Here is an 18,744-nt window from a genome sequence, read left to right as displayed (position 1 = left end):
TTAGTATAAATCAGAATTACCCCAATGATTTGTTAAATTCTTGTGTCAAATCTTTACAGTTTATTCTTACTAGGTCTGGGATGGGCCTAATAATGTGCATTTCTAGTGAGTATCAGTGATGCTGATATTGCCAATCAGAGACCATACTTGGAGAACCACTGAATTAAGGTGATCTGAGACTGAGATTAATAATGCTCCTAGTACTAGACAGAAGTAAATACATATCCACTCCAGAAATAAGTAATTTTCTAGGCCTCAACTTATCCCTTTGACTTTTCATATGCAATAGTTACCATTAATAGCAAGCTCAAAGAAATTAGACAATGTGATCAAAACCAAGAGAAACAACTGATAACAGGAAAAAAAAAACATTGGGGATAAAGATACTGGAATTATCACTCTCTTTCATTTATAAACAAAGTACAATCACTTTTGCATTGGGGACCCTTTTTCACAGGAAATAACAGCGTTAGCATGGAAAGATAACAATTTCAGAATCTACAGACTTGTCTTTCTAGCCAGGTAACTTTCCTTGTAATCATGGGATTATTTCCTGCATTAACCAAAATATACACAAATTGCTGAGCCCTGGAATGAGCAGATAGGTCAGAATTCAGTAACCAATAGTTCTCACTCAATTAGAAATACATGTATCTTCTCTTAGAAAGCTCATAAATTGGGGCACCTGGGTGGCTCAGGTGGTTAAGCACTGGACTCCAGATTTTGGCTCAGGTCATGATCTCATGGGTTGTGAGACTGAGCCCCGTATCAGGCTCCATGCTCAGCGGGGAGTCTGCTTGAGAGTTCCTCCCTCTACCCCTCCCCCCCCAATTAATATATTAAGAAAAAAGAAGCTCCATAAATCCATAAATTACTTTATCATAAACTGGTTATTAAGATGCATTTAGCTGAGAAAACTTAGGCCTATCCAGTTATTGTGACCTAGGCCCACTCCCATGTTGTTTTGAAAAAAAAAAAAAAAATGCCCTAAATCAACGAATGGTTGTCAAAGTGTGGTTCGCTAGACCAACACAACCAGCATCCTTTTGGAACACTTTAAAATGCAAATTAGCAAGCCCCTCTCCAGATCTAAATTAGAAACTTTCAAAATGGGTTTCAGCAATCTTTTTATTGAACCTTCTAGGGATCCCTGGGTGGCGCAGCGGTTTGGCGCCTGCCTTTGGCCCAGGGCGCGATCCTGGAGACCCGGGATCGAGTCCCACGTCGGGCTCCCGGTGCATGGAGCCTGCTTCTCCCTCTGCCTGTGTTTCTGCCTCTCTCTCTCTCTCTCTCTCTCTGACTATCATAAATAAATTAAAAAAAAAAAAAACTAATGAAAGCCATGTATCCTTTCTCTAAAGAGGCACAATGAAACTAGAGAAGCCAAAGGCAAAAGGATTATTCTATGAAAGAAAAGGTGAAGAATACTAAGACATTTTTAATCAAAATAAAGGCTTTCTCCTAATTCCATTATCATTTGAGAAGAGGAGCTGTATTAGTTTAAACCAATGATCCATAGGGACCTATATATTACCTACAAACCATTAAAAATCCAGAAATACATAACCCCTTAGCATATACAAAGACTTTCTAAATGGCAAACAGGCATGGATAATTTTAAGGCAATTAAATCCTAAGCCCTCAATCTCCATTTTTACAATTTCTTAACACTGATTTACTTTAAAACCCATCTGTATAAAAGGCATCATACAGTATCTCCCTTCCCAACAGACCTTTATCTGTTCTACAAAAGAAAGACATAAGTCTCACCTATTGCATTAGAATCTAAAAATCTCCAAAAAGGAACAATTGGAAAGACTGGAATCTCTTTTGGCGCAAAAAATGATAGTAGGTCTTCATATCTTTCCCTGTTTTATAAATATTTTGTTAAATAGGCTTCTAACCATAGGTTAGAAACTAGATATTCTACACCAAAGTTATATTTCCTTAATTTCACTGCAAAATGAAAAGAAAAAGTGATAAAAATTTGCATTTACTGGCTTTGTATATTCTATTCCAATTATAATCAAGAAAAGCATTGACCCAAGGAGAAAATCAAGTGAGAACACCTCAAAGAAAGCATAAGTTTTTAAAATGAGACTGAAATCTGCTGTGCCTTATTACAACCAAATAACAAAGGTCAAAACCAAGGCCATATTTTCTACCTGAAGTGAAATGAAATGGCTGTCATGAAGATACAAACTAACATGTATACTTGAAGTGAAAACTGAAAACAAACATTTACAGATAAATAGTATATCTGATTTAATTGATTGGCAGGACCATAGGGACTGGCCTTGTCAAATAAAGTATAAATAGGTATTTTCCACAGAGTAAATGAACAAAATATGCAGTTCCATATTAAAAAAAATACACAAAACAAAAATTACAAAATATTTCACAAAAAAATATGATATTGGCAAAGGCAATATCCTGAAGTTAACAAGATTTCAATTTTTAAAATTATTTCTCAAGTATCTAGTTTTAGGGACGCCTGAGTGCCTCAGTGGTTGAGCATCTGCCTTCGGCTCAGGGTGTGATCCTGGGATCCAGGATTGAGTCCCACACATTGGGCTCCTTACACAGAGCCTGCTTCTCCCTCTGCTTGTGTCTCTGCCTCTCTCTCTGTGTCTCTCATGAATAAATAAATAAAATCTTAAAAAAAAGAGAAAGTATCTAGTTTTAAAAAAGGGAATCTAAAAGTAGCAAGCATAAAAATTGGCTACTTGTTAAATTTGATAAAGCCTTTTTAGTAGCAAATTCAGAAGTGCAATAACTCTAATGACTGGATCACAAATTATTTTTAACTTTTAAATATTAAGTTGCTATGTGATTTTTGGCATTTAACTCAAAAGAAAAGAACTGAAGGATACTGCTATAACAAAATTCTATCCTTCTCCTAAGAGGCACAGTTAGCTAAGTAGCAGACTCTAGGTTTTGGCTCAGGTTGTGATCTCAAGATTTGGGGATCAAACCCTAGGCTACCAGTGGAGTCTGCTTGAGAATCTCTCTACCTCTCCCTCTCCCTCTGGCCCTCCCCACTCCACACTCAATTGTGCATGTGCACTCTCTCTCTGTAATAAATAAACCTTAAAAAAGAAAAAGAAAACTGCTATTGAAAGTTTTATTCTAGCAATAAGTAATACTTGTTCATGGATATGTGAACCAAATGAATAAAGAAGAAAAACATCAGCAGTACTCATCTTAAGAAATACATTTCCAATATAATTTTTTAAAAAGATTTTATTTATTGAGAGACACGGGGGGGGGGGGTGTGCACAGACACAGGCAGAGGGAGAAGCAGGCTCCATGCAGGGAGCCCGACATGGGACTTGATCCCAGGTCTCCAGGATCACACCCTGGGGTGAAGGCGGCACCAAACCACTGAGCCACTCGGGCTGCCCTCCAATATAAATTTACATAATAGATTCAATGATTACAAATACCTGTAATATATTTTTGAATCTTTAATAAATTATAAGGATAATTCCATCCAGTAAAAAAATACTTAGAACCATGTAGTGACAATTATTTAATGTTAAATTTCAATAAATATTTAATGTTAAATTTCAATAAATACATATCTCTCAAAAAAGAGATGGTACATGTATTTTTAAAATAGATGATGCTGAGTATCAAATTAGAATTACCTTTAGAGATAACTGGATACACATAAACATAATTTAAGTTTTATTTTAAAATATCCCCACTTACATCCTTAAAAATGTTTAAGGCATTTTAAAAAAAATTAAGGGCATCTTCACGGAAAAAAAAAAAACACAAATTGAAAACCAATGTCACATAAGTTAGTAACTGAAAACATCCTTTATTTTCCCTGCAAACTACCTTATATTTTTGTCCACTTGAAGAACACCTAACAGCAGCACTCTAAGCAATCAAGATGTTAAAATAAAAGCTAGAGAAAACTGCAACGTGAAAAACCTTGTAGTTTTTAGTGTAACTTTATAAATGAAAATTTTAGAGTACTAAGAGAAAAACTTCAAATTCTATAAATTCTTTAATTACACAAAGTAGAGATGTTATGGGAGAAAAAAAAACAGATTGGCGGAGATTAAACTTAAAAGTCAGTAAAATATTATTTAATGGTAAGTATAAGAAATATGTGAAGAGGGTGCTATGTCAGATGAGTAAAAATTCAAGTTTGACCACACACTTCTCAAGGTTACAAAGAAATATATTATTAGTGGGAATGGCAAATGCTAATTTCCATGAATGAGGCATTTAGCAATAACTAGAAAAATTACATGTAAATTTACCCTCTGTAATAGCAACTGCAATTCTAGGAATCTATCCCAAAATATAGTATAAAGACATGAAAAGACATAAGCATGAGGCTGGCTGGCTTGCTTGTTTGCTTTATTTATTTATTTAGGCATAAGGCATTATTAAAGCACTATTTATAAATAGCAAAAGACTGGGAAAGACCTCAGCTCATCACTAGGGAGCCAACTAAATATCTACTGTTCATTCTACTCACTGGAATACTACGTAACAACAAAAGAGATAATATAGATTTCTAAGTACTTTGCTAGTGGAGTGATCCACAGACCAAACTGCTAAAGTAAAACAATCAAGGTAATAAGCAGTGTTGATAGTTTCTCTGAGAAGGGTTGTATATTCCATTAAAAATGAAAGAAAAGAACAATGAAAGGCTAAATCCATTTTTTTTTAAGTTGCCCATTAGTGAAAGAGAAAAGGATAGAGGGAATCAAAATAAAACCTAGATTTCTCTAATAAAACTTTTTTTGTAAATAGGACTTTGGAATCATGTATTTCTTGTGTAATTATAAAACAACTTATTGTGTAATTATAAAACAACTTAAGTCATTTCAATTGATTTAAAAACACAGTAATTTAGAGGTGCCTGTCTCGTTCAGTCCGAGGAGATGAACCTGGGGTTGTAAATTCAAGCCCCAGATTGGGTGGAAAGATCACTTAAAATAAATAAAAAATATTTAAAAAATTCACTTTAAATAAAACCACAGGGGATCCCTGGGTGGCTCAGTGGTTTAATGCCTGCCTTCGGCACAGGGCGTAATCCTGGAGTCCAGGGATGGAGTCCCACATCAGGCTCCCTGTATGGAGCCTGCTTCTCCCTCTCCCTGTGTCTTTGTGCCTCTCTCTCTCTCTCATGAATAAATAAAATCTTAAAAATAAAAAATAAAATAAATAAAATTAAAAAAAAAACAAGTAATTTAAATACACATTCCTGGTGGGCTATATACTTGGTGGTGCCACCAAAAACTAACAAGCAAACAGAAGGAAAAGATTTTAAATTACTTTATTAGCAATTATATTTGTATTGGTATTGTGAAACTATTTATCTAATAGGACAAAACAAATAAGCAACTAAGTTAACATCATTAGGATCAAAGAAACTAAACCCAGAACCCATATAAAAGGAAAACAATTTTGATATATTTGACAACATAAGAAAATATGTTCTCCAAAGCAATAATCGCCAAAAGCAAAGACAAAAGACTAGTGGGAAAAAACTCGTTTAAAATATTAGCAGATAGTATCACAGCAAGGGGCCAATTTCTCCAACACTTTGTATTTATTCAAACCTAGGAAACCATTGTAAGATTCAAATCATTGTAAATACTGATGTGCAAAAGAAATTTTTCTAATTAAACCATGTCATGCCATTATTATAAGATGCATCTAGACAGATTTCAAAGTTGTCAAAAATGTGTGCCTGGGCTCAATCAACATAAAAAGAATTCCTATCAATCATAATATTCTAAAGACTAAATAGAAAAATAGGCAAAGGATATTAAATGATACTATCCAAAAGGAAATAAAGGACTACACATATGAAAACATTCAACCTCATTTATAGTAAAAGAAATGAAAATTAAGACTACACCAAGATACAATTTTTTGCTGACAAAGCTCAAAAGATCGATAACTGTGACAACTGTGTGGGAAAACAGGCATACTCAGACATTGCTGGTAAAAGCGTAAATCAGGTATAACAAAATTAGAAATGTACATGTCTTGATACAGCAGCTCTATTGTTAGGAATTCATCCTACAGATTTGCTAGTATTTACGCAAAATCACCCATACTGAAGGTGACTTAACTATTTCAGGGTGAAAAGAAAAAGGGGAAACACCATAAATATCCTTCAATATGGTGGTATTGGACAAGAACAATACATCATACAATGGAATACTATACAGCCAGGGAAAAGAACAAGGGTGTTTTTAATGGACTAATGGATGGTCTTTAATAATTTAAAAAAAAAAATTTTTTAAAGACTAAATAGCATGTACGGTATGCTACTAACTGTGTTAATATAAGAGGGTAGGGCAAAAAATATATATTTTCTTCATAATGCATAAAATCTCTGATGGAATAAACAGGAAATTGGGAACACACTAGCCTCGGGGTGGGTAAGTGGGTGGTTGGGAATTTCAATTAAAAAATGGAAAAATCTTCATTTGAAATATTAGCTTTTAGTATATAACCTAAAAAATTTACCAAAAAAAGTCAGAAAAGCAACACTTGCCTTTTTTCCTTTTGAGGTCTCAGAATCCTCATCTTCATCTACACTGAGTAGATTTGCCTCGCTACAGAGAAAATAAGGGAGGGGGGGTAAATCTTAAGTGACAATTACAACTCACACATTAAATTCAGAAGTATATTTACTGTCTTTGTTTACCTAATTCAGGGATCTGCAAACTTTTTCTATAAAAAGCCAGAGATTAAATTAGGCTCTGTAGACTATACAGTCTCTCTACTAATACTCTACTATTTTAATATGAAAGTAGCCACAGATCATATATGTATGGCTGTATTCCAATAAAACTATTAACAAAAGCCAATGGTGGGCCAGACTAGGCCAGTGGGCCATGGTCTGTTGACCCCTGCTACAAACATAATTTTTGTTCCCTTAACTGTAGATTTCACATATAGTCACTCATTTTTCCTGTCTTTGATTTAAAATTAGAGGAAAAGAACAGCGAAACAAAATAGAGAAAAAATGGTAAGAAAACCTTAACTAAAATGTAAAAAAAAAAAAGTGATTCCAATGATGTTACCACAGTAAAAGTTACTTTCACAAATCTTAGAAATATCAACATTTTAGAATACTTGAGATTCTAAAAGATCAGACTAATATATCTATTAATAGTTCAATTTATCCTCAAGATATTACAAAAGCTGAAGCTCCTAAGGATCCTCTTATAATGAGCCAGAGTATAATTCATAAATGAAATATACAGAACAAGTAACACCTTAAAATACAAATTTACATAATCATGACAAATCTAACAAAGAAAGCTAAAATACATTCTTCTAAAGACAACTCTGCTATTTTAGTAAATCCTAGCTATTTATAATAAAAATATAAAATGTTCCATTACCGTTTACACATACCCCAACTGTTTTAGTACTAAAAATTCTCCTTCCAAACATTTTACAAAATGTTTAAAAGGTGACCTACTTCCCATTTAATTTCAGATTTAATTCCAATTTTTCAAAAATAAATACTAAGGGTCTATAATAAAAAAAATATTTAAAATTTTAAAAGTCAGAAATAAAAAAAAACAAGAGAAAGACAAACATAAAACACCGATTTTATCTGAAAACAGTTCAAAGCTCTCCTTCAAATAAAAGTTCACTTCAATTCAAAATCTCATAGGTGAAGGTACATAAAAATGGTAATGAACGGAGCTATTGCCCAGACAGAAGTGAAGCTCCCACAATATTTAGCAAATATACTCTGATTTCTTATGTAATAATTTTTTAAAATACTTATAGATTTGGTAGAACTATATGTATTTATAAATAATGTATATATCTGTGTGTATATATAATGTATATATATATTTGTGTATTTCTGAATATGTGCTAGCCAGTGGAAAACCAGATTAATAAATCATGGCACCTAATAGCAATGGTGAATCGGTAATACAAATCTCATGATATGCAAAAGGTTCTATTAAAACTATCATTTAAATTTTACAATGCAGACATTTCAAGCACACAAAGTATAATACGTAATTCGTTTAACATCTGCTTGGGTCAACATCTGTGTTTATCATTTAATATTGTTTCTGCTTTCTCTGGTGGTAACGTGATCTAAGATGGAGGGGCAACTGTTAAGAAAGATACTATAGAACTTAAACTTCCACACAAAAATTCAGAGGTTTTCAAATCAGTGCCTGAACAGAACGTCCTCTTTAAAAAAATTTTCTTTAACTGAAAATCTTCAATAGTCAATTTTAAATTGTATGCTTATATGTATTACATGCACATACTAACACATTTCAAAAAATTGAAAATGTAACAGCAAAATTACTTAATAAAAAACCCCTGCATTTTCTTTCCTTCATGTTATGTAATAAATGTTTCATTTATTTATTTTTGTAATAAACGTTTTATAAGTAAAGAATATTATGCTCCTAAAAATACTTCCATGGAATATAAGTCATTTTTTAATGAAATGTCACTCATATAAAATATCTGGGGGGGGGGGGAGTTCTTACTCTTTATCTGTGTCTCCTTCACTTTCGTCTCCATGATCAAAGCTCCAATTATTTTTAAAACCTCCATCTCTCTTAGATTCTGATCTAGCCAAAGCTGAAATAAAAAAAAGAACTGAGATAAGTATTCAGTAGAACCATTAAATTTAAAATAAAATTGAGCATTTCCCAAGCTCTTTGGTTAGTCTAGATTCTCTTAATTTTCTTGTTTTTTGACTATTTCTTATGAACATCTTAATTCCTCTAAAACAAAAAACACGTTAAAATCTGTTTTTGCTAATGTACAGTTGTTCATATGCATGAGTTTATTACCAAAGAAGAAACCCAAATTAGTAAAATATAATAAAAATGAGGGGAAGCACATGAATATGTATGAAATATATAAAAATCAACCCTATACCTCCATGTTTAATTGCTAATCTTATAAATTAGTACCCATTAATTAGTATGCCCTATTTACTTCAGTCAATTATCTCCACCTTTTAATAGAAGAGAAATCAAAATTTTCTGCATTGACAATATGGTGAACTTGATGTACAGGAAAACTCTCTAGGTTAGAACACCAAACATGCTCACAATAAGTTTAAAAGAATTAAGTGTAAAGCTTAAACTTCCCGAAGCCATAAACAACTAGAAAATGGGAACTCATAGAGACATAAATGAGGTTCTGAAGCTAGCATTTGTCTTGGGAGTCATGTGACAAAAACCTGATGGACTAGGGATTTAAGATCAAGTTTGGGATGCCAGCAAGATGAGAGGACAGACTGAAGAGTAGAAAACCTGAAGGGCAGCCCTCCAATTAGGTGAACAAGGGGAAAAAAGAAACTGAAAAACAACGAGAGTAATTATGATGTATTGTCTTTGCTCTGGGTTTCTGGGTTGAACTGAAGACATACAAAGTGTATTTACCCCATGGTTAAGGAATCCCTAACCATAAACTCACAATTACTCAGGTTTGGGACCAGAATTTTCATAACTATATCTATGTGGCCCTGAAAAGTCTATAATTAAAATAGTCTCACAAGAAAAGATGCTGAGTATCACTAGATGTCAAGGAAATGCAAATCGAAACTATAATTAGATACTACTTCATACCCACTGTAGAATGGCTATTACATTTTTTAAAAACCTAAAATAGGGGATCCCTGGGTGGCTCGGCAGTTTGGCGCCTGCCTTTGGCCCAGGGTGTGATCCTGGAGACCTGGGATGATCAAGTCCAACGTCGGGCTCCCTGCATGGAGCCTGCTTCTCCCTCTGTGTCTCTCATGAATAAGTAAATAAAGTTTAAAAAAAAAAAACTAAAATAGTAAGTACTGACAAGGATGTGGAAAAATTGGAACTTGTATGCATTGCTGGTGGGAATGTAAAACAGTGCAGCCACAGTGGAAAGGTATGGCAGTACAGCAGTTCCTCAAAAAGTTAAACATAGGGACTCCTGGGTGGCTCAGCAGTTGAGCGTCTGCCTTTGGTCTAGGGTGTGATCCCGGGATCCAGGACTGAGCCCCACTTCAGGCTCCTTGCAGGGAGCCTGTTTCTCCCTCACCCTGTGTTTCTGCCTCTTTCTTTCTCTCTGTGTCTCTCATGAATAAATAAAATATTAAAAAAAAAAAAGTTAAACATAGAATTACCCTATGATCCAGAAGTCTCACTTCCAGGTATATACTCAAAATAAATGGAAACATGTACTCTGACACCTGTAAACCAACAGGTGTAGTAGCATTAGTCATAATAGCCAAAGGTGAAAACAACCTAAGTGTCCATCAAAGGTGAATTAATAAATAAAATGTGGTGTGTACAGGTACCTGTGTATACACACACACACACACACACACACACACAGGAATATTATGCAGCCATAAGGGAATGAAATTGATACATGCTACAACATGGATGAATTCTGAAAACATTACAATGAGTTAAATAAACTAGACATAACAAATTTTGCCACAATAAAAAGCTCTTTTTAAAGGCAAAAAAAAAAAAAAAACCCTCTACCTGACTGACAGAATCAAATATAAATCCTCCCTAAAAAAATATAAAATTTCAATACAAGCCTCAAAAAAAGTTTCAAAGAATAAGAGCTCACAATCAAAAATATCATAAAATAGGAAGGAACAAGTCACGATGAGCAAATCTGAAACTTCTGACATACATACTGGAATTGGACAAATAATAAACAGTATATAATGGAAGCAAGGTTTCTGTCAGAGAAAGAGGTTACAAATAAGCAACAGAAGAAAACTACAACGAACTATTCATTCTAATGATACTAGAGTAAGAGTTATCAGTATGAACTCAATCTTTCATTGATAGATAAAAGTAATATATATAGGTATGTCTTGTACCATGGGTTAGTAGTATACAGAACTAAAGCTTTATCCTCTGAGAAGATCTAGAAAACAGTGACACCCCAGTGGCAACAAGCACACTTAAAGTCAGATCTTGATTTCTATTTGCTTTTAAAGATCTTATTTATTTATTTGAAAGAGAGAGAGGAGAGGGAGAAGCAAGCTCCCCACTGAGCAGGGAACCCAATGCAGGGCTTGATCCCAGGACCCTGAGATCATGACCTGAACTGAAGGCTGCCACTTAACCAACTGAGCCACCCAGGTGCCCCCAGATTTTGATTTCTAAATTCTCTAATAAAAGAATTTATTATTTTCTAAAAGAAATTACTGATTATAGGGATGGAGCAGAAAAAATGTAAGATGAGTCTGGATCTTGGGGGCCTGTTTTCTACACCAGGAAATAAGGAGGTTCATTTTTTTAAAAAGATGAGGGAATGTCAAAAGATCTCAGGAGCCAAAATGAACCTCTTAATAGGTGAACAAAGGTGAAATAATTTTAGCCAAACTAACAAAAGTACTGGATTATAACCCCCAAAGTAAAACATTCACAAATCCATACTGACATAAACAACTGAATAAGTAAACAAATGGGGAGAAAAAAACATATCTTCCTTTAAAAAGAATTCCAAATTATATTCTTTCCTGTGAAATATGAAACTTAGTTCCCCTTCCCTTCAGTATACACTGGACTTGGTAGCTCATTTCCAGGAACTGACTACAGAAAGGGGAAAAACAATAAATTGACAGTGAGAAATCTGACAATCATTACTTCAGCCATAAGGTTAACATCAAAAGTAGGAAATACTGTTTAATATGATGTAATGAATATTCCACTTCAGTTCAGTGGTCTTCTTCCCAAACCTCATAATGTCAGTTTAATCGTGAGAAAACACAGATAAATTCAAACTGAGGTATAGTCTACAAAATACCTGACTAGTATGCTTTTAAAACCATCAAAACTATGAAAAACAAAGAAAGATTAAGAAATTGTCATGTATCAAATATATCAAAGGAGACTAAGGAGATGTAACAGCAAATGCAGTGTGGTATCCTCAATTGGACACTGGAATTAAAGAAGAACATCAGTGAAATAAGTAGGGAAATCCAAACAAACTGTGTAGTTTATATCAGAGTTTATATCCAATGCTAATCTCCAAGTTTTTGAAAAACATACTATGATTATATAAGGTGCCAACATTATGGGAAGATACATAAATGGTATACAGAAAATATAACATTTTTGAAAATTCTCTATGAATTTAAAACCCTCAAAAGAACTTTTAAAAATCAAATGTAAGGGAACCCTGGGTGGCGCAGTGGTTTGGTGCCTGCCTTTGGCCCAGGGCGCGATCCTGGAGACCCGGATCGAATCCCACGTCGGGCTCCTGGTGCATGGAGCCTGCTTCTCCCTCTGCCTATGTCTCTGCCTCTCTCTCTCTGTGTGTGTGACTATCATAAATTAAAAAAAAAAAAAAAAATCAAATGTAAAATGAACCTGTTTTAAAAAAGAGATGGGACAGCCTGGGTGGCTCAATGGTTTAGCGTCGCCTTCAGTCTAGGGTGTGATCCTGGAGACTCCAGGATGGAGTCCCACACTGGGCTCCCTGCATGGAGCCTGCTTCTTCCTCTGCCTGTGTCTCTGCCTCTCTCTGTGTGTGTCTCTCATGAATAAATAAAATCTTTAAAAAAAAAAAGAGAGAGAGAGAGAGAGAGAGAGAGATGGTTAGGGGTGCATCGGTGACTCGGTTAAGCATCTCCCTCTGGCTCATGTCATGATCTTGGGGGCCTGGGATCAAGCCCCACATTGGGCTCTCTGCTCAGTGGGGAGTCTGTTTCTCCCTCTCCCTTTGCTTTCCCTCCCCCCTGCCCTCCACCACCACTAGTGAGGCTCACACACTCTCTCATGCTGGCTTGCTCCCTCTCTCAAATAAAGAAAATCTTAAAAAAAAATCTTTAAAGATGGTTAGGTAAAGTTATACTACCAAGACAGAAAGGGTAATAAACTATAATGATTACTAGCCTAAGACTCATAATCCAGCAACTAGTATCCATCAAATGAGTCAAGCAAGTTAATCAAAAAGGTCACCAGGCAGCAAAAAGTCAAGAAGTGTTTATTATTTACACACTAGTGAAACTAGAATTCTATACTCACAATTCTAATAAATCTAGTGATATTATTTCCTAGTTGACAGATTATAACCTATAAATGAATAAATGACAGAAAAATCTCATGAAAATGATTATTATTAATAAAAAAATTACAAAAAGCAAACACATTTTAAAACCCAAGTTTAGAGCAACTTGGAGTAGGAAAAAAAACTCAATTCCTTGAAAGTCTTTGAGAATATTACCACATCTCAATATCCTGCTATGGTTGACATTAGTAATAAGGAGAGTGGAAAATTATGTCTATTATATTCCACTTATGAAATTGAGTGCAAGAAGAGATAAAGGTTAAAGAGAGATCCCAGTTAAGTAACCCAAATTAAATACATGCATTTTTGTTCATACACTTCACTAAAATGACAGTGATGGAAGGAGGGGAGAGAAAATAGAAACCCTTAAGAACAAAAAGGAGACCAGAAAGGAGATAACAGTAAATAAGGCATGTAACTAAATCAGTGAAAGATGAAAATTTGATGGATGGGGACAAACTGACTTAGTTGACTAAAGAAAGCAAACCTAAATACCTACACAAATATTACCGAACTGATACAAGATTTGAATACTGCTGCATCAATAAAAGACACTGAATTATTACAAATCTTTCCATAAAGAAATATTCAGACCCAAAAGACTTCTTTAGTAATTTCCTTAAAAAAAAAAGGTTATTTTTATTTCATGGGAAGTAACTTAGTTCTCTGTTGTTGTTTTTAAGTATAAACTCTACCCTCAACATAGGACTCAAACTCATGTCCCCAAGATCAAGAATCACATGAGCTAACAATTGAGCTAATCAGGCACCCCTCCAGTAATTTCTTTCAAGCTTCTTCTTTTTTTTTTTTAAAGATTTTATTTATTTATTCATGAGAGATACAGAGAGAGAGGCAGAGGAAGAAGCAGGCTCCATGCGAGAAGCAGGCTCCATGCGAGAAGCCCTACTCAATCCCGGGATCGCAGGATCACACCCTGAGTCAAAGACAGGCACTCAACCGCTGAGCCACCCAGGCATCCCTTCTTTCAAGCTTCTAAGAAATAACAATAAATTTATTTTCCCAAAATACAAAAGAAAAAGAAACATTCTACAGTTCATTTTGCAAAGTGATAATACCTAATTCCAAACCTGACAATGACATTCAATGAAGGAAAATTACCACTCATGGAGATAGATATAAAACCCTAGGGATCCCTGGGTGGCGCAGCAGCTTGGCGCCTGCCTTTGGCCCAGGGCGCGATCCTGGAGACCCGGGATCGAATCCCACGTCGGACTCCCGGTGCATGGAGCCTGCTTCTCCCTCTGTCTATGTCTCTGCCTCTCTCTCTCTCTGTGTGACTATCATAAATAAATTAAAAAAATAAATAAATAAAACCCTAAATAAACTATTAGCAAATCAACTCCCGTAATATGTAAAGAATAGTATATTATAATTAAGCACAGTCTATTCCAAAAGCAAGAGTTAACATTTGAAAATTCGGGGAATCCCTGGGTGGCTCAGCAGTTTAGTGCCTGTCTTCGGCCCGGGGCGTGATCCTGGAGTCCCAGGATCGAGTCCCACATCGTGCTCCCTGCATGGAGCCTGCTGCTCCCTCTGCCTGTGTCTCTGCCTTTCTCTCTCTCTGTCTCTCATGAATAAATAAAAACTTTTAAAAAAAATTGAAAACTGTAATTCACAAAACAAAAACACTCTGCAAATAACCGAAAACAATTAACATAGTGTAAACATTAATCCAACTACATCAATAATCACTCTGAACATCAATGATTTAAATGCACCAATCAAAAAACAGAGGTTCTCAAGTGTATCAAACAAGATCCAACCGTATGACACCTCCAAGAAACATGCTTTAAATAGACACTAGATACATATACACTGAAAGTAAAGGGATGGAGAAAGATATACCATGTGAACAACAATCAAAAGAAGGCAGGAATAGCGTATTTCCAGACAAAGCAAATATCAAATTAAGGAAAGTTATTAGAAATAAAAAGGGTATTACATAATGTTAACAGTCAATTCTCAAAGACGACGAACAATCCCTAACAGGTATATACTTAACAACAGTGTCAAATTATGTGAGGCAAAAACGAATAGAACTGCAGGAAGAAATAGATGAACCCATCATCATAGTTGGAAACTATAACATTCCTGTATTAGAAATGGACTGTTCCAAGGAGCAGAAAAACCAGTTGAGAACACAGCTGACCTCAATAAAACCATTGGTCAACTGGAGATTACTGACATCTACAGACCACTTCATCCAAAAACAAAAAAATATATATTTTTCACAAGCTCACATAGAACAATCACTGACACTACATTTTGGGCCCTAAAACACTCTAACAAATTTATAGAAACGGAAATCACAAAGTCTGTTCTCAGATCACAATAGGATTAAGCCAGAAATCTATAACAAAAAGCTAAGCTAGAAATCAATATTTGCAAAATCCCAAAACACATGGAAGATTAAATAACATACTTCTAAACAACAAATAAGTCAAAGAAGAAATCTCAAAATAAGTTTAAAAGTATTTTGAACTAGGGATCCCTGGGTGGCGCAGCGGTTTGGCGCCTGCCTTTGGCCCAGGGCACGATCCTGGAGACCCGGGATCGAATCCCACGTCGGGGCTCCCGGTGCATGGAGCCTGCTTCTCCCTCTGCCTGTGTCTCTGCCTCTCTCTCTCTCTCTGTGACTATCATAAATAAATAAAAATTAAAAAAAAAAATAGTAAAAAAAAAAAAAAAGTATTTTGAACTAAATGAAAACAAAAGCACAACTTGCCAAATTTGTGAGCAACAGTGAAAACAATGCATAAGGGGAAATTTATAGCATCAAATGCATGTATAAAAGATCTATGGGTGCCTGGGTGGCTCAGTCAGTTAAGCATTCAACTCTCAATCTCAGCTCAGCTCAGCTCCTGATCTCAGTTATAAGTCCAAGCCCCACATTAAAAAAAAAAAAAAAAAATCTAAAATACATCATCTAAGCTTCCATCTTAGGAAACCAGAAAATGAACAATTCGAATCCCAAATAAGCCGAAGAAAAGAGATACTATAAATTGGAACAGAAATCAATGAAACCGAATAGGGGGAAAAAAAATCAACAAAACCAAACGTTCTCTGAAGACTGATAAAAATCAACAAGCCTCAAGCCAGGTCAACTAAAAAGAGGACACAAATTAATATCAGAAATGAAAAAAAGGAACATCACTACAGATCCCATGGTGCTAGAAGAGTAAAGGAATACTATTAACAAATCCATGTTCAAATAGATAACCCAGATGAAATGGACAACTTCCTTGAAAAATACAAACTGCCTAAACTCACAGAAAAAGAAACAATCTAAATAGGCCTCTATCTATTAAAGAAATCGAATCAAGAACTAATTATTTTCCAAAACAGAAAGCACCAAGCCCAGATGGGTTCACCACTGAATTCTACAAAACATTTATGGAAGAAATTGTTATCAACTCTCTATAATCTTTTTCAGAAGATAGAAGCATTCTATGAGACCAACATTACCCTAACTATCAAACCAGACAGAGACATTATAAGAAAACTACAAACAATATCCCCATGAACATAGATGCAAAATGTTAAGGAACTAAATCCAAAAATATGTAAGGAGGATTATATACCATGACCCAATGAGATTTGGCCCAGTTTTGCAAGACTAACTCAACATTCAAAAATAAATTAACAGAATCCATTATGTTGATGAATAGGCTAAAAAACAAAAGTCACATGATCATATCAATAGAGGCAGAAAAAATTCAACTCCTATTCATGATAAAAAAAAAAAAACTAGTAAACTAGGAATACTAGGGAGCTCCCTAAACTTAATAAAGAATTATCTACAAAAACCTACAGCTAGTATCATACATAACGGTGAGAAGTCGGAGCTCTTCCATGAAGATAGGGTACAAGGGGAAAATAATCCTCTCATTATTCCTTTTCAACACTGCACTGGAAGTTCTAGCTAATTCAATAAAACACGAAAAGGAGATAAGAGGGATATAAATTGGGAAGGAAGAAATAAAATGGTCTTTGCTCACAAATGATATGACCACTTACATAGAAAATCCAAAATAGTCAATCAAAAAAAACCTTCTATAACTAATAAGCAATTATAATAAGTCTGCAGGATGTAAGGTTAATAAAAAAGATCAACTGCTTTCCAATACACCAGTAATGAAAAAGTGGGATTTGAAATTAAAAACACAATACCACTCTTATTAGCACACCCAAAAACATAACACCTAGCTATAAAGCTAATAAAATATGTACAAGATCTATATGAGGAAAGTTACAAACTCTGATAAATGAAATCAAAGTAGAACTAATATCATGGATAGCACAACTCAGTATTGCCAAGTTACCAATTCTTCCCAACCTTATTTATAGATTCAATCAAAATCTCAGCAAGTTATTTTGTAGATTTTAAGAAACTGATTCTAAAGTTTATGTAAAGAGACCAAAGACCAAGAATGGCCAACACAGTATTTATGAAAAACAAACCTGGAAGACTGACACTACTCGACTTTGAGTTTTACTATAAAGCTATAATAATCAAATCAATATGGTATTGGCAAAAGAACAAATCAGTGGGAAAAAAATAGAGTCCAGAATACAGCCACATGAACATAATATAATTGATTTTTTTTTTAAGATTTTATTTACTCATCAGAGACACACAGAGAGGCAGAGACACAGGCAGAGAGAGAAGCAGGCTCCATGCAGGGAACCCGACGTGGGACTCAATCCCAGGTCTCCAAGATCACACTCTGGGCTGAAGGTGGCGCTAAACCGCTGAGCCACCAGGGCTGCCCTAATTGATTTTTGACAAAAGAGCAAAGGCAATACAATTAAACAAAAAGTGGTCTTTTCAAAAAATGGTGGTGGAACAAGCAGACATTCACATGCAAAAAAATGACTCTAGACACAAACCTTACATCCTTCAAAAAAATTAATTCAAAATGGATCATACATTTAAATGTAAAAATGTAAAATTTAAGAATTTATAAACTGGAAAAAAATAAAAAATAAAAAAAAAGAATTTATAAACCGGACTTCATTAAATTTAAGAACTGGGGGAACCCTCTTATGCTTTTGGTGGGAATGTAAACTGGTGCAGTCACTTGCAAACAGTAAGGAGGTTCCTCAAAAAATTAAAAACAGAACCACCCTATGTCCCAGCAATTGCAGTACCAAGTATCTACCCAAAGGATACAAAAATAGACATACATGCATCTCGACCTTATAACAGCATTATCAATAATAGTCAAACTATGGAGAGAGCCCTAATGTCCACTGACTGATGAATGGATAAAGATATGGTGTGTGTGTGTGTGTATAATGGAATATTACTCAGCCATCAAAAAGAATGAAATCTTGGCATTTGCAATGATCTAGACAGAGCTAGAATGTATTATGCTAAGTGAAATAAGTCAGAAAGAAACAAATTACCATGTGATCTCACTCATGGAATTAAGAAAGAAACAGATGAATATACGGCAGGGGGAGAAAGGGAAATAAACCTGAAGACACTCTTAAAGACAGAAAACAAACTGAGGATTGATGAAGGGAGGTTGGGTAGAGGGTATTAAGGAGGACACTTGTGATGAGGACTGGGTATTGTATGTAAGGGAGAAATAACTGAATTCTACTCCAGAAACCAGCATTACACCGTATGTTGACGAAGTAAAATTTACATAAAAAAAAAAA

At 34.8% G+C, this 18,744-nt stretch overlaps 1 protein-coding gene across 7 annotated transcripts in view; it reads right to left on the bottom strand.

The window, feature by feature from the left end:
- Positions 1 to 18,744, bottom strand: part of SENP6 (SUMO specific peptidase 6) — a 115,085-nt gene that overhangs the window by 81,146 nt on the left and 15,195 nt on the right. For 6 of the 7 annotated variants that reach the window (XM_055329599.1, XM_055329602.1, XM_055329606.1 and 3 more), the window contains exons 2-3: positions 8,517 to 8,610; positions 6,536 to 6,596 (exon numbers count right to left, since the gene is read on the bottom strand). In XM_055329599.1, the coding sequence (XP_055185574.1) occupies positions 6,536 to 6,596; positions 8,517 to 8,610 (155 nt within the window). Of the gene's footprint in view, positions 1 to 6,535; positions 6,597 to 8,516; positions 8,611 to 18,744 lie in introns of those variants that run through there. The other variant, XM_055329604.1, reaches the window with a different exon arrangement.

The sequence above is a fragment of the Nyctereutes procyonoides genome, unplaced genomic scaffold (assembly GCF_905146905.1).
Source record: "Nyctereutes procyonoides isolate TBG_1078 unplaced genomic scaffold, NYPRO_anot_genome, whole genome shotgun sequence".
Lineage (NCBI taxonomy): Eukaryota > Metazoa > Chordata > Mammalia > Carnivora > Canidae > Nyctereutes > Nyctereutes procyonoides.
The sequence above is the reverse complement of the archived record's forward strand: the minus strand, read 5'-3'. Positions and strand labels throughout refer to the sequence as shown.